We start from the raw sequence: 16,211 nt of genomic DNA on the forward strand, positions 1-16,211 counted from the left end.
TGCTACAAACTAATGGCAACAAAATAAAAGTGCCAGCATATACAGATATACTGAACACAGAGCTGCTTTCTACCCCATCTCAAGTTTTACACACAGTAATGCTACCAATACATGTTGACTGGGTTGTGCAATTTCAAAGTAAATTCCCCAGGACTCACCAGGTTGTGGGAGCCAGAGACAAGAGGAAAACATATGGCAGGAGGAAGGCAGAGCCAAGACTTGTTAGGGGCAGAGCTATAACATGTTAAGGCCTCATTCACATGTCCGGAATTGTGGTCCGCATCCGTTCCGCAATTGTGCGGAACGGGTGCGGACCCATTCATTCTCTATAGGGACGGAATGGATGCGGACAGCACACAGTGTGCTGTCCGCATCCGCATTTCCATCGCGCGCCACCGATCTTCTGGTCCGCGGCTTCGGAAATAAATAGAACATGTCCTATTCTTGTCCGCAATTGCGGACAAGAATAGGCATTTCAATGGGGGTGCCGGCCGGGTGTATTGCGAATCTGCAAATTGCAGATCCGCAATACACTACGGACGTGTGAATGGACTCTAAGCCTAGCACAGGGATGGGCAAACTGCGGCTCTCCAGCTGTTGTAAAACTACAACTCCCAGTATGCCCAGTCTGCCTACAGATATCAGCCTACAGCAGGGCATGATGGGATTTGTAGTTTTAAAACAGCTGGAGATCCGCAGTTTGCCCATCACTGGACATAGCTTAGCATCCTGACACTAAAAAGCATCAGGACCTTGTGTGTGCACACTGTGACCAGAAGATCCTGGACCTAGAACCTGAGCAGTAAGAGTGGCAGGCTAGGCAGTCCATTGTAAGACCATGTAGAGCAGCCCACCAAGAATGGGCAGATAGTCAGTCAGAAGAAGGGTGCAAGGCACATGGCACACTTAAGTGGAGGGAGATATAATAACATGTGCAGTGGCTTAAAAAAGTATTAGTACCCCTTGAACGTTTCCACATTTTTTTTCACTTTGCAGCCAACGTATGCCACTTAAATGTATATTATTGGGATTTTATGCGACAGACCAACACAAAGTTGCATGTATGTGTGAAGTGAAAAGAAAATGAGACATGGTTTTCAAAAATTTTTATAAATAAAAATCTGGAAAGTGTGGCGTGCATTTGTATTCAGCTCCCCTGATACTTTTTAGAACTACTTTCACTGCAATTACAGCTGCAAGTCTTTTGGGGTATATCTCTACCAGCTTTGTACATCTAAAGCTGACATTTTTGCCCATTTTTCTTAGCAAAATAGCTCAAGCTCAGACAGATTGGATGGAGAGCATCTGTGAACAGCAATTTTCAAGTCTTCCCACTTGAAGACTTAAAAATTCTCAACGGGACTTAGGTCTGGACTTTGACTGGGCCATTCTGGGCCATGAATATGTTTGATGTAAACCATTCCATTGTAGCTCTGGCTGTAAGTTTAAGGTTATTGTCCCTCTGGAAGGTGAACCTCTGTACTGGCCTCAAGTCTTTTTGCAACATCTAACAGGTTTTCCTCCAGGATTGCCCTGTTTAGCTCCATCCATCTTCCCATCAACTCTGACCAGCTTCCCCATCCTTGCTGAAGAAAAGCATCCCCACAGCGTGATGCTGCCACCACAGGCAGATTCTCCCACCTGAGCTGTGGATCTCTGCAACTCCTCCAGAGTGACCATGGGCCTCTTGGCTGCTTCTGTAATTTAGTGCTCTTCTTGCCTGGGCTGTCAGTTTAGGTGGACGGCCATGTCTTGGAAGGTTTGTAGTTGTGCCATACTCCTTCCATTTTCGGATGATGGACTGAATAGTGCTCCGTGAGATGTTCTGAGCTTAGGATATTTTTTATAACCTAACTCTATCTTTACACTTCTCCACAAACTTATACCTGTCTGGTGTGTTCCTTCGTTTTTATGATGGTTTGATCACTAATGTTCTCGAACAAACTTCTGAGGCCGTCACAGAACAGCTGTAGTGATACAGAGGTGGAGTCTATTTACTCTATTTACTTATTTATTAGGTGACTTCTAAAGGCAATTGATCACACTGGATTTTCTTTAGAGGTAGAGTACAGGAGGCTGAATACAAATGTATGTAACACTTTTTATATTTTTATTTATTAAAAATTTTGAAAACCATGTACCTTTTTTTTTATACTTCACACCTACTGCTACTTTGAATTGGTCTATCACATAAAATCCTAATAACATAACCTTTGTCACATAACATGAATTATTTGGTGTCTGGAAAGTTATGTTAAAACTGCATTTGTGCACCCCTGGAATAGGGTGCATAATTTGGGACTGTATTGCTGTCTTCATTGTTCTGCGTGGGGTCCAACATTTTGGACCAGTGATAAAATGATGTTATATCCTTGTGATATGCCATCATTTTATAAAATTCTTAATAAAATTCATAATCAATAATGGTTTTTACATTATATTTCTACATACCTCTGTCGGATTATCATTGGAAATAACCTCTCCACTGTCGATTGCTTCTTGGAAGGATTGATAGAAGTTCTTTTCCTCTGACTCCACAGTGATAGTGAGTACAGCATCATAGGCAGCCCTGAGCTTGGAGCGTATCCTTAGTATCTCATATGGTGTCTTATGATAAGGTAAACTGTAGTATAGAGTATCATAAGGAATAAAAACATAGGTGCCATCTGTCATTTTCATGTCATGTGCAATCTCCAGAAGTTGTTGTTGTGGCTGTCCTCCAATAAGTACAGAATGCATGCACATGATGATCACTGCAATATACAGACACATCACCTAAGTATTAAACCTTACAGAAAGGTTCACCAGCACAGATTTCTGTGTGCAATAATATTTTGGTGGCACTTGAATCATGTAATTGCATCAAAGTAGTATACAAAGCTTATCCTGAGCCTTTTTTTACATCTAGTAAAGCAGAACTTAAACTCCTATACATATACTATGAGGTTAACATATGTAACTGTATGATAGTACATGTCTCTCTTCTCTTATAACGCTACATTGTGCCACTCCTCTGTTATTCCTACCAGAAATGTATGAATAAATTGAGAACTGGATGTTATCAGGCCGGTGGGAGGAGTGGGGCTCAAAACACACTCTTATGCCTCCTGCACATACAGTCAGGTCCATAAATATTAGGACACCGACACAATTCTAACATTTTTGGCTCTATACACCACCACAATGGATTTTAAACAAACAAGATGTGCTTTAACTGCAGACTGTCAGCTTTAATTTGAAGGTATTTACATCCAAATCAGGTGAACAGTGTAGGAATTACAACAGTTTGCATATGTGCCTCCCACTTGTTGAGGGACCAAAAGTAATGGGACATAATAATAATAATAATAAATCAAACTTTCACTTTTTAATACTTGGTTGCAAATCCTTTGCAGTCAATTACAGCCTGAAATCTGGAGCGCATAGACATCACCAGACGCTGGGTTTCATCCCTAGTGATGCTATGCCAGGTCTCTACTGCAACTGTCTTCAGTTCCTGCTTATTCTTGGGGCATTTTCCCTTCAGTTTTGTCTTCGGCAAATGAAATGCATGCTCAATCGGACTCAGGTCAGGTGATTGACTTGGCCATTGCATAACATTCCACTTCTTTTCCTTAAAAAACTATTTGGTTGCTTTTGCAGTATGCTTTGGGTCATTGTCCAGCTGCACTGTGAAGCGCCGTCCAATGAGTTCTGAAGCATTTGGCTGAATATGAACAGATAATATTGCCCGAAACACTTCAGAATTCATTTAGCTGCTTTTGTCAGCAGTCACATCATCAATAAATACAAGAGAACGAGTTCCATTGGCAGCCATACATGCCCACGCCATGACACTAACACCACCATGCTTCACTGATGAGGTGGTATGCTTAGGATCATGAGCAGTTCCTTTCCTTCTCCATACTCTTCTCTTCCCATCACTCTGGTACAAGTTGATCTTTGTCTCATCTGTCCATAGGATGTTGTTCCAGAACTGTGAAGGCTTTTTTAGTTGTCGTTTGGCAAACTCTAATCTGGCCTTCCTGTTTTTGAGGCTCACCAATGGTTTACATCTTGTGGTGAACCCTCTGTATTCACTCTGGTAAAGTCTTCTCTTGATTGTTGACTTTGACACACATACACCTACCTCCTGGAGAGTGTTCTTGATCTGACCAACTGTTGTGAAGGGTATTTTCTTCACCAGGGAAAGAATTCTTTGGTCTTCCGGGTCTTTTGGTGTTGCTGAGCTCACTGGTGCATTCCTTCTTTTTAAGAATGTTCCAAACAGTTGTTTTGGCCACGCCTAATGTTTTTGCTATCTCTCTGATGGGTTTGTTTTGTTTTTCAGCCTAATGATGGCTTGCTTCACTGATAGTGACAGCTCTTTGGATCTCATCTTGAGAGTTGACAGCAACAGATTCCAAATACAAATAGCACACTTGAAATGAACTCTGGACCTTTTATCTGCTCATTGTAATTGGGATAATGAGGGAATAACACACACCTGGCCATGGAACAGCTGAGAAGCCAATTGTCCCATTACTTTTGGTCCCTTAACAAGTGGGAGTCACATATGCAAACTGTTGTAATTCCTACACCGTTCACCTGATTTGGATGTAAATCCCCTCAAATTAAAGCTGACAGTCTGCAGATAAAGCACATATTGTTCGTTTCATTTCAAATCCATTGTGGTGATGTATAGAGCCGAAAATGTTAGAATTGTGTCGATGTCCCAATATTTATGGACCTGACTGTAGCTGTAATTTGTATCCTTCTCTCATCTGGATTTTTTGCAGATTGCACACAGGCCCATTCATTCTTATGGGTCTGCAAAGAAAGGGACAGCACACAGATGTCATCCGTGTGCTGTCTGCATCTTTGTGTCTGTTCCACAAATTGAGGAACGTGTCCCATTCTTGTCCATATTGCGGACAGGAATATTTATAATGGGAGTGAGAAAAAAGGGAATTGCACACAGAAAGTATCTGTATTTTGAGGATCCGTGGTTGGCAGACTGCGATACAGACACGGTTGTGTGCATGAGGTCTTAGGGGCTGTTCAAATCTCATTTTTGTTGAATATCAGGTTGATATACAGTAAACCACGTACACATATGCATGCAATTTTGTGGTTATCTATCCTTTGTTTTAACGTCTACATTTGACAGATGTGCATACGTTTCAATACGTCTGTCTTTTTTATAAAAAACCCATACTTTTTTTGTGAAACCTTTATTTTTTTAAATAAAGATTTAAAGTTTTAAAGGCATTATCTGAAAAACGTTTAATGGATGGAAACATATTGTTTTATGTTCCCATCCATCTCCAATTCACTGCAATGTAAAAAAAAAAGTACATTTCTACAGTATACGTTTTTTTTGCAGTACAGAAAAGCGTAGTATGCTATGTTATTCTGTTGTAAAAAAAAAATAAAAAATTAAACAATGACAAACGGAGTCAAAAGTATGCACTTCTGAACTATGTTTGACCAGTAATAGTCTATGGTACATCAAGCCATACGTTTCTATGAGTTTTTCTGTTGACAAATTACAGATGTAAACCACCCCTGTCCAATCAGTGCTGCCAGTTTCAGACTGTGTAGGGACACAGCCCTTTGTCATGGGGACTGGTAACAGCCAGATGTCAATGTATTCTTAAATTTCTAGGAGGAATAAGAGAGGAAAGACTCAACAGAGAATTATAGGAAAAGATGGTGTATTAAGTGCCATAAAATTATACACTAAAATGGACCGATCGGGGTGCTGACAGGTCCCCATTAAATGAGTATGGATAACAAGACACAATGCAATTAAAATAAGTACAAAATCAGAAAAAAACTATGCATTTGCCCAGTTCCTTAAAGGGACACTGACAGGCCCAATTAGCATATTTAGGCATATATATGTCAGTACAGGTCTTATAAAGTCTATTAAAATCATCTAAGTATCCCCCCTGTCCACCTTATAAATACCGAAATATTAAGTTTTATAACCTGCTTGTCCGGTCTCCAATCTGCCCAAGGGGCGGCGTTTCATCTGAAAATGCGCCCAGCCAGCCGCTCCCAACTGCCGTCTGCAGCCCCGCCCAGCTCATCAATATTCACTTCGCTGGGCGGAGGCTACAACTCTCCCGACTCAAGATTCTGCGCACAGCCCATTCGATCCTCTGGGCACGTCCTCCGTCCAATCTTCAGCGCATGCGCCCGGCCGGGGTCACGTCGCGCCTGCGTACAGAGCGCTGCAGCCCCTGCTTTATGCGCATGCGCCGGGCACTTGAGTCGGGAGAGTTGTAGCCGCCGCCCAGCGAAGTGAATATTGATGAGCTGGGCGGGGCTTCAGACGGCAGTTGGGAGCGGCTGGCTGGGCGCATTTTCAGATGTAACGCCGCCCCTTGGGCAGATTTGTGACCGGACAAGCAGGTTATAAAACTTAATATTTCGGTATTTATAACGTGGACAGGGGGGATACTTAGATGATTTTAATAGACACAAATCTGCCCAAGGGGCGGCGTTACATCTGAAAATGCGCCCAGCCAGCCGCTCCCGACTCAAGTGCCCGGCGCATGCGCATAAAGCAGGGGCTGCAGCGCTCTGTACGCAGGCGCGACGTGACCCCGGCCGGGCGCATGCGCTGAAGATTGGACGGAGGACGTGCCCAGAGGATCGAATGGGCTGTGCGCAGAATCTTGAGTCGGGAGAGTTGTAGCCTCCGCCCAGCGAAGTGAATATTGATGAGCTGGGCGGGGCTTCAGACGGCAGTTGGGAGCGGCTGGCTGGGCGCATTTTCAGATGTAACGCCGCCCCTTGGGCAGATTTGTGACCGGACAAGCAGGTTATAAAACTTAATATTTCGGTATTTATAACGTGGACAGGGGGGATACTTAGATGATTTTAATAGACTTTATAAGACCTGTACTGACATATATATGCCTAAATATGCTAATTGGGCCTGTCAGTGTCCCTTTAAATCTGTATGTGATTAATTAACTGTAGTTCTAAACATAACAGTCTATCATTTGCTATCATCACTTCTAGTAAATGTACGTAATACAGTGTTCAGGTACAAGTATATAAATGCCATTATATATTTATACTTGGCATATTTTATCAATGCTTATTTTTCAGTTTCCATTACATAATGTGCATTACCCACATAAGCATGCCTCAGTCTTCAGTAGATACATAGGCAAATAGGATTTCACAACAGAGACATTTGAATAAATAATCCTTATGTACGCTGGATAATTTTTTCGCCGATGTTCTATTCTGTGCATTTAGATAACAGCCCTATTTCCATTTAAACAACTTGCACATGAACAGCATGCCGAATGAGAACGAACATCCCCGTCTGGGTCCCTGACGGCACGTCTGCTCTGTCCCTTTTTATGTCTGCATTACTTTGGACTAAGATGGATTTCTGTCCGAGATAGTCTACTTTTCACTGTATTAACCCTTTCTACCCCAGGCCAGTTTTCACCTACAGTACCTGCTCAGGCCATTTTTTGAAAATCTGACATGTATCACTTTATGTGGTAATAATAACTTTGGAACACTTTTACTTATCCAAGCCATTCTGAGACAGATTTCTCGTGACACATTGTACTTCACGACACTGCTAAATTTGAGTTACTATATTTTTCCTTTATTCATAAAAAATCCCAAATTTACAAAAAATTAGAAAAAATTCTCAATTTTCGAAATTAGAATTTCTCTACTTTTAAGACAGATAGTAATGCCTCATAAAATAGTTATCATTCATCATACCCATATGTCTGCTTTATGTTGGCATCATTTTGTAAATATCATTTTATTTTTTAGGACGTTAGAAGGCTTAGAAGTTTAGAAGACATTTTTAAAATTTTCTAAAATGTTTTAAGCACCAATTCAGGTATAAAGTGATTTTGAGGGGCTTACATAATGAAAACCACCCATAAATGACCCCATTTTAGAAACTACACCCCTCAAATTGTTCAAAACTGATATTACAAACTTTTTTAACCCTTTAGGTGTTCCACAAAAATTTAAGGAAAATGGAGGCGAAATTAGAAAATTTTATTTTTTATGCTGATTTTTCATGTTAATCAATTGTTTCTTGCAACACAGCAAGGATCAACATCAAACTAAACCTCAATATGCATTACTCTGATTCTGTAGTTTACAGAAATACCCCATATGTGATGGTAAACTGCTTTATGGGTACATGGCAGTGGTCAGAAGGAAAGGAGCGCCATATGTATTTTTGGGGCAGAGTTTGCTAGAATGGTTTTTGGGCACCATTTTGTATTTGAAGAGACCCTGACGTACCCCTACAATGGAAACCCTCAAAAATTTACCCCATTTTGTAAACTACACTCTTCAAAGAATATATTAAGGGGGGTACTGAGCAATTTGACCCCCTAAGCGCTTTACGGAATTTGAAAACACTTGGCAGTGAAAATGAAAAGTTTAATTTCTTCCAATAAAATGTTGCTTTAGCCCCAAATTTTTCATTTTCACAAGGCGTAACAGGAGAAAAAGCACCCAAAATGTGTTACCCATTTTCTCCTGAATATAGCAACACCCCATATGTGGTGGTGAACTGCTGTGGGGGCACATGGCAGGACTCAGAACGGAAGGAGCGCCATATGGCTTTTGCAGCGCAGATTTTGATGGATTGGTTTATGGGCGCCATTGGTTTTTTTTCAGTGATTGTCCTATGTGGGGGCTCATTTTTTGTGGGATGAGGTGACCTTTTCATTGGTACCATTTTAGGGTACATAAGACTTTTTGATCACTTGGTATTACACTTTTTGTGAGGCAAGGTAAAACAAAAGACTGCCTTGGCGTAGTTTTAAAAAAATGTTTTTACAGTATTCACCTGAGGGGGCATATAATGTGATAATTTAAAAGAGCAGATTGTTAGGGACGCAGCCATACCCAATATGTCTATTATTTTTATTAAGTTTTACACATTAAATGCATTTTTGAACAGGATTTATGTGTTGCCATTTTCTGACAGCCCTATTTTTTTGTTTTTGTTTTTGGCGATTGTCTTAGGTAGGGTCTCATTTTTTGTGGGATGAGATGGCGGTTTGATTGGTACCATTTTGCTATACATATGACTTTTTGATCGCTTGGTATTACACTTTGTGAGGCAAGGTTTGGCATAGTTTAAAAAAAATAAAAATGACAGCATTCACCTGAGGGAGCATCCCATGTGATATTTTTATAGAGCAGGTTGTTACGGATGTGACGATACCTAATATGCCTATCCTTTTTATTTTTGTTAAGTTTTACACAGTAAAGGCATTTTTGAACAGAATGAAATCTCATTTTTGTGTTGCCATTTTCTGAGATCCATTTTTTTTTTTTTTTTGGGCAACTGTCTTAAGTAGGGACTAATTTTTTTGTGGGATGAGATCTAGGTTTGATTAGTACCATTTTCGGGTACATAAGACTTTTTGATCGCTTGATATTACACTTTTTGTGAGGGAAGGTGACCAAAAATGGTTGTTTTGGCAGTTTTTTTTTTTTACTGCATTCATCTGACAGGGTGGATCATGTGTTATTTTTATAGAGCCGGTCGATACGAACGTGGCAATTATGTATACTTTTATTTTTTTTTCGAATTTTTTTCCAATTTTTTTATTACCTAATTATGGGAGAAGAACAGTTTTTTTTTTTTACTTGAAACTTTTTTTTTTATTATGCAGAACTTTATTTTAACTTTTTTTTAACTTTTTTTTCCCCCACAACTTTTGGGGGTCTGATCCCGTGTACAATGCATTACAATACTTTGTAATATACTGTAATGCTGTATTGTAATGCATTGGCTGTAAGTGTATTACACACTGTAATACACTTACAGCCTTCCTGCCTGTGAGATCCAGGAGCTAGATCTCACAGGCTTAGGGCTCATGCACACAAATGTATTTTCATTCCGTGTCCGTTCCGTCCGCAAAAAACACGAAGGTACTCCGTGTGCATTCCGTTTCCATATGTCCGTATTTCCTTTCTGCAAAAAAATAGGACATGTCCTATTATTGTCCACATTACAGACAAGGATAGGACTGTTTTATTAGGGGCCAGCTGTTCCGTTCTGCAAAATATGGAATGCAAACAGATGTCACCCGTATTTTTTGCGGACCGCAAAATACATGCAGTCGTGTGCATAAGGCCTTACATGGAAGGCAGCCCCGATGCCTGTGGAAGGCATTGGGCTGCCTTCCCTGCCATTGGGTCACCGTCACAGCAGAGCGGGGACCCGATGGGGAAGGGGAGGGAGCTTCCTCCACACACCCCGCGGTCAGCGCTGACCACGGCATAGTGAGGGTTAATACGCCAGCATCTGTGTTTTCACCCATGCCGGCGCATACAGCAGGGGTCTGGCTAACGGGAACAGCAGGTCCCCTGCAGCTGATCGGGCGGGAGCAGCTCCTGCACCTGCCCAATCAGAATGCCGTAGTACTACGGCGCTGGTCGGGAAGTTACTTCCCGCAGCACCGTACTATTACGGCACTGGTCGGGAAGGGGTTAAAGGAGTTGTTCAGTTTACTGGAGGAAACTAGACAACACAGAGACTACATCTGAAATAAAGAAGAGCTAATTAGGTATGAGCGAACTTGTGTTTGGGTTATCTAAGAATTCCGTTATGGATTCCACTACCAATGACCATAACTTATTGTCCATGGCAGCAAAATCCATAACAGAATTCTAAAAAAAAACGAACCTTGTATGCCGAACTTGAAAACACAAGTTCGCTCATCCCTAGTGATCATTACTTACATGACAGATTCTGCAGTTCTCCCAAATGGGCTTTGTTTACCTGGCTGGGTAACAAAATGTTTGCAATACATGACTGCTGCAGCCAATCATTGGCCTCAGTGGTGCATCGAAGAGGCAGTGATTGGCTGCAGCAGTGATGTGGTCTTGACATGACATCACCAATGCAGCCAGGTAAACAGATCCAGGCCATGTAAGTAATAATCACTTCTTTATTGCAGGCAGATCCCCTATTGTTTCCTCCTGAAACCAGACAACTCCTCTAATATAATGTCATGGTCAATGGAAAATATCCCTTGAGTTTATAATATGAGTTCTATAAGTGATAATCAAAAGGCATCCCTATATTCAGAACCATTATGCAAAATAAGGTGATCTGCATTTTTTGGCTTAATACGTAATGCAAACAAGATACAAGAATCAATGCTTTGAGTGCAAATGATATAGCAAGTTGTATATTCAGATAGACGATCACTAGTATGATAGTCCTTCCCAATACACTTTGCATTATGGTGGTCAGCATCTCCCTCATTTACACAAGGAGATGTACTGCCATTAGTGTTGATCGGGCACCAAAGTGCTCAGGTGATCTGGTACTCGAGTACAACACTTTGGGATGCTCGGGTGCTCTACAGAGCACCAGAGCACAATGGAAGTTAATGGGAGAACCCGAGCATTAAACCAGGCACCCCCTTCTCTGAAGAGGGGAGGGTGTCTGGTTCACAGGAAAAGGTCAGAAATTGATGGAAACATCACTAAAATGGTTCGGGAACAGCATGAGGAGGATGTCTGATTGCATTTTGGACTTCCAGGTCGCTGCTGGGAACGATGTTGTCAGAGTAGTACGCCACTTTTATAGACTGACAATAATACGCACAAAACCGAAGATAGAAGTAGATTTTATTTAGAGGAAAAATTGTTAGGAAACATTCCAAAAATTACAAGGAAGAGGCACTCCGATACAACCTGTATATCACATAAAGGAGGGCCTCATTCACATTGTGGTACAATTGTTCAGGTAGTGGGACTCCTACACTCATAAAGCCTATGCACTAAGTGAAAGGGCTGCCAAAAATTACAAGGAACCGACACTCCAATACACCCTTTATTACACATAAAGGAGGGCATCATACAAAGCCTTGAAAAATTATGATTGATGGCCTGCTGGTGACCCTCAAAAACATTAGGAGGAAGGGCCTGCTGGTGACCCTCTAAAATATTAGGGGCGAGGGCCTGTTGCTGATCTGACCATCTAAAACATTAGGGGCGAGGGCCTGCTGCTGAGCTGACCCTCTTAAACATTAAGGGCGAGGGCCTGCTTCTGATCTGACCCTCTAAAACATTAGGAGCGAGGGCAGCCTAATAAGCATGTTGATATGATGGAGGAAGAGGAGGACGAGAAAAGGGAGATTGAACCATATACCTTTTTTTGTGGTGGAAGGGGTGCATGGGAATACAGTGTATTCAATACATCATAAAAGCCACATTTAAAGTGCCTTTATGTTCAGCCGCTGTCCTCTGGTGGAATAGAGAAGTCAGGGGCAATCCAGGCCTTGTTCATTTTGATAAGAGTCAACCTGTCAGCAATTTCAGTTGACAGGCGGATGCGCTTATCAGTTATTATGCCCCCAGCAGCACTAAATACCTGCTCTGACAAAACGCTGGCGGCAGGGCAGGTCAGCACTTCCAAGGCGTAGAGCGCCAGTTCGTGCCACGTGACACGGTCTGCTACGTACTCCTTCACCATCTTCCAAAACTTTTCCCTCCTTGTGACACTAGGCCGCGCATCAGGGTGAGGTTGCTGGCGGGGTGTCATGAAACTGTCCCAGGCCTTGGAGAGTGTTGCCCTGCCTCTGTTGGAACTGCTGTGTGTTCCCCTCATCTCCCCTCCTCGGTTGCCCAAGGAACTACGTACTCTGCCGCCAGCGTTGTCAGCTGGAAATTTTTGGAGCAATTTTTCCACAAGGACCTTATGGTATTGCATCATTTTGCTAGTCCTCTCCACCACAGGAATGAGAGATGAGAAGTTCTCTTTGTAGCGGGGGTCAGTGTTGGCCAAAATGCTCATAACGCGAGGGTCACGGGAAAGGCAGCATAACATAAAGTCCCAACAGAGTCCCAACAGACAAGACCCCGCTGTCCTCATCAGGAGGATGACTCTCAATCTCCTCATCCTCTTCCTCCTCTTCGGCCCATCCAGGCTGAACAGATGGAATAAACCTGCTATGGGTACTACTCTCTGTAGCGGAGGCAACCGTATCCTGCTCCTCCACGTCCTCCTCATCATCATCCAATTTCCGCTGAGAAGACGAACTTAGGGTGGTCTGGCTATCACCTTGTGTACTGTCTTCCCCCATTTCTACCTCTTCCACATGCAAAGCGTCCGCCTTCATTGTGAGCAGCGAGCGTTTCAGTAGACACAGAAGTGGGATGGTTATGCTGATAATAGCGGCATCGCCGCTCACCATCTGTGTTGATTCCTCAAAGTTGCGTAAACCCTCACAGAGGTCAGACATCCATGCCCACTCGTCGTTTGTGAAGAGTGGAAGCTGACTGGAAAGGCGACAACCATATTGCAACTGGTATTCCAGTACTGCCCTCAGCTGCTCACAAAGCCTGGCCAACCTGTGGAACGTGGAGTTCCAGTGCGTGCTCACATCACACAACAGTCGGTGAGCTGGCAATTGCAAGTGCTGCTGCAGCGTTGCCAGACTGGCGGCAGCTGTAGAGGACTTACCAGTAGCTCAGGCAAATTGGGGTAGGTTTTGGGAAACCGCTGGACCACTAAGTTGAACAAGTGGGCTAGGCATGGTATGTGTGTGAGCTTGCCGAGCTCCAAAGCCTCCACAAAGTTACGGACATTATCAGACACAACCATGCCTGGTTGTAGGTTGAGTTGTGAGAGACACAGCTCAGTCTGGTCTCTTATACCCTACCACAGCTCTGCGGCGGTGTGCTGTTTGTCACCTAAGCAAATTAGTTTCAGGCCGGCCTGTTGCCGCTTCCCCACTGCAGTGCTACACTGCTTCCGGCTACTGACTGATGGCTGACTGGTGCTGCAAGATGAGAATTCAGAGGTGGAAGTGGAGGAAGAGGTGGAGGAGAAGAAGGAGGGGTTTAAGCCACTAACATAGGTGGCGGCGGAAACCCTGATGGAAGTAGGGCCTGCAATCCTTGGTGTCGGTAGTACCTGTGCCATCCCAGGGTACGACTCGCTCTCGGCCTCCACAACGTTCACCCAGTGTGCCGCCAGGGAAATGTAGCTTCCCGGGCCAAAAGCACTTGTCTATGTGTCAGTCGTTAAGTGGACCTTCCCAATAACTGCGTTGGTCAGGGCATGGGTGATGTTATGGGACCCATGCTGGTGTGAGGGGGGACGGCACACCGGAAAAAATAGTGGCAGCTGGAGACTGAGTAACGAGGGACGGCCGCCGCCATCAGGCTGCAGAAAGCTTCAGTGTCCACAAGCCTAAACGGCAACATTTTCAGGGCCAGCAATTTGGAAAGGTGCGCATTTAGTGCTATGGCCTGTAGGTGGGTGGCTGGGTATTTGCGCTTTCGTTCAAAGGCCTGGGGTATCGACATCTGTACGCTGCGCTGGGACACAGAAGTGGATGTGCTAGCTGATGGTGCTTGTTAAGGTCCAGGTGCAGGACGGGAGGCATCTGGGCCTGTGCCTTGGAGAGGGGATTGGCCAGCATGTAACACAGGGGAAGAGGAGGCAGTGGTGCGACCCGCAGATACTGACTGTGGACCCAGGCGTTTGGCCCACCTATTAGGGTGCTTTGATGCCATGTGGCGGATCATGCTGGTGGTAGTGAGTTTGCTAACATGGTTATAACGGAAAATAATAGCATTCTTAAGACAGAATGCTAAATAAAATGGCCATTGAGAGGTTAAAAATAATAAAAAAAACTCACCTCATCTACTTGATCGTGCAGCCGGTATCCTCTTATTTCTTCTTTCTGCAGGACCTGTACAGTGGCCAGGTACGGGTTGTTAATATTCTGTATTTGTCGTGACGCCAGTTGCAGCGTGCGCAGGGTACTACCCCAGGGCCCTTCCAAGGTGTTATAACGCACGTCCCAGATTAGGAATGCCAGAGTGGTGTAATGGCCTATAATGTCTCTATAGGGTGGTGATAATTGTGTCAACGGTATCTCCTACCTGGGTACGGCTGGACTCCTGGCTCACTTGCAATAAATTTGAGTGTAGTGATAGTAGGAGTGATAGAGGAATTTTGCAACAGAAATGATGTCCAGACCTTTAGATGAAGTTCAACCGTTTCTTTACTGAAGATAACTTGTATCTAAGCAGTATACAGCTTTGGTCTCTGGTCCTAGCAGGTTTTAGCAATGATTGGCAGGAAATTAATGCTTCTGCTTTAAACTTGGAGCTTGCAGGATAAGTCGTCTGCTTGGTAGCTCTGTAATTGTGACAGGAATTAATCTTCTGCACTTTTCTATAACTTCTGCTTTGTGAGGACAGACTAGCTGAGGAGGAATGGCTTCTCTAGACTTCTCTCTCAGATGGTTTTTCAGGGGATGCTTTCTTCCTGGAACTCTGGAGGCTGTCTGTAGTTTTCTGCTTCTTTATCCAGCTGAGGATGAAGGAGCTCAGACTGGGAATATGACTAAGTCTCAGACCGAGACTTGGTCCTTGCTGTCTTCCCTATGCAGGAGGTAACTCAACTGGCTCTAACAGTTTTTTCCCTCCCTTGCTGCAGGAAGATGAAATAGTCCACCTCTCTTCAGCAGGTGGGCAGAATAGAACAGGATTGTTCCACTCTGAACTGCCTTAAAATTAAAACTATCTCCAGCAATGATGCTGCCACCTGCTGGTATACGAGGAAAATGACTTGAACAATTGCATTTAACATAGGTTTATGCACATTTGTGGAGGACATAAGCAAAATCACATCAGATGACAGTATAAAAGCTCTTAACAGATAGTAGCGGGGTAGAGGCGTGTAGCAACACAACTCTGGGGTGTTACACCTGCAAAAGGACCTGGGATGAAATCACCGCGCTCACCACGTGGTTAGCGTGGTGACGTCATCGCAGGTTCTTTTGCATGTCCTTCAGAAAGAAGAAAGAAAAGGATATTTTTTAACCCCTTAATTGCCATTTTATTTAGCATTCTGTCTTAAGAATGCTATTATCTTTCCTTATAACCAAGTTGTAATGGAAAATAATAAAATCACCCGAACACCGAACCCGAACTTCAGTGAAAAAGTCTGGGTTCAGGTCCGGGTACCCAAACTCGCAAAGTTCAGTACGAACCCGAACTTTGCAGATGAATATTGCTTCTTTTTTATTTGGTAACATTCCTGGCTTTCAGAACCTTTTTTTTTTTTGGGGGGGGGGGGGGGGTCTTAGAATGCATTTCTAAGGGTACTGACCTTTGTAGCAGCAAAAGAGTGTCCAAAAGCCATGCATCATGTTGTTTAACTGCAGATCAACATGGCTTTT

The 16,211-nt window shown here is 43.3% G+C and overlaps 1 protein-coding gene across 1 annotated transcript in view; it reads right to left on the bottom strand.

Moving 5' to 3' along the window:
- Window positions 1-16,211, bottom strand: part of GUCY2F (guanylate cyclase 2F, retinal) — a 139,121-nt gene that overhangs the window by 84,477 nt on the left and 38,433 nt on the right. The window contains exon 5 of the mRNA XM_040406322.1: window positions 2,452-2,753. Within this exon, the coding sequence (XP_040262256.1) occupies window positions 2,452-2,753 (302 nt within the window). The remainder of the gene's footprint in view (window positions 1-2,451; window positions 2,754-16,211) is intronic.

The sequence above is a fragment of the Bufo bufo genome, chromosome 8, assembly GCF_905171765.1.
Source record: "Bufo bufo chromosome 8, aBufBuf1.1, whole genome shotgun sequence".
Classification (NCBI taxonomy): domain Eukaryota; kingdom Metazoa; phylum Chordata; class Amphibia; order Anura; family Bufonidae; genus Bufo; species Bufo bufo.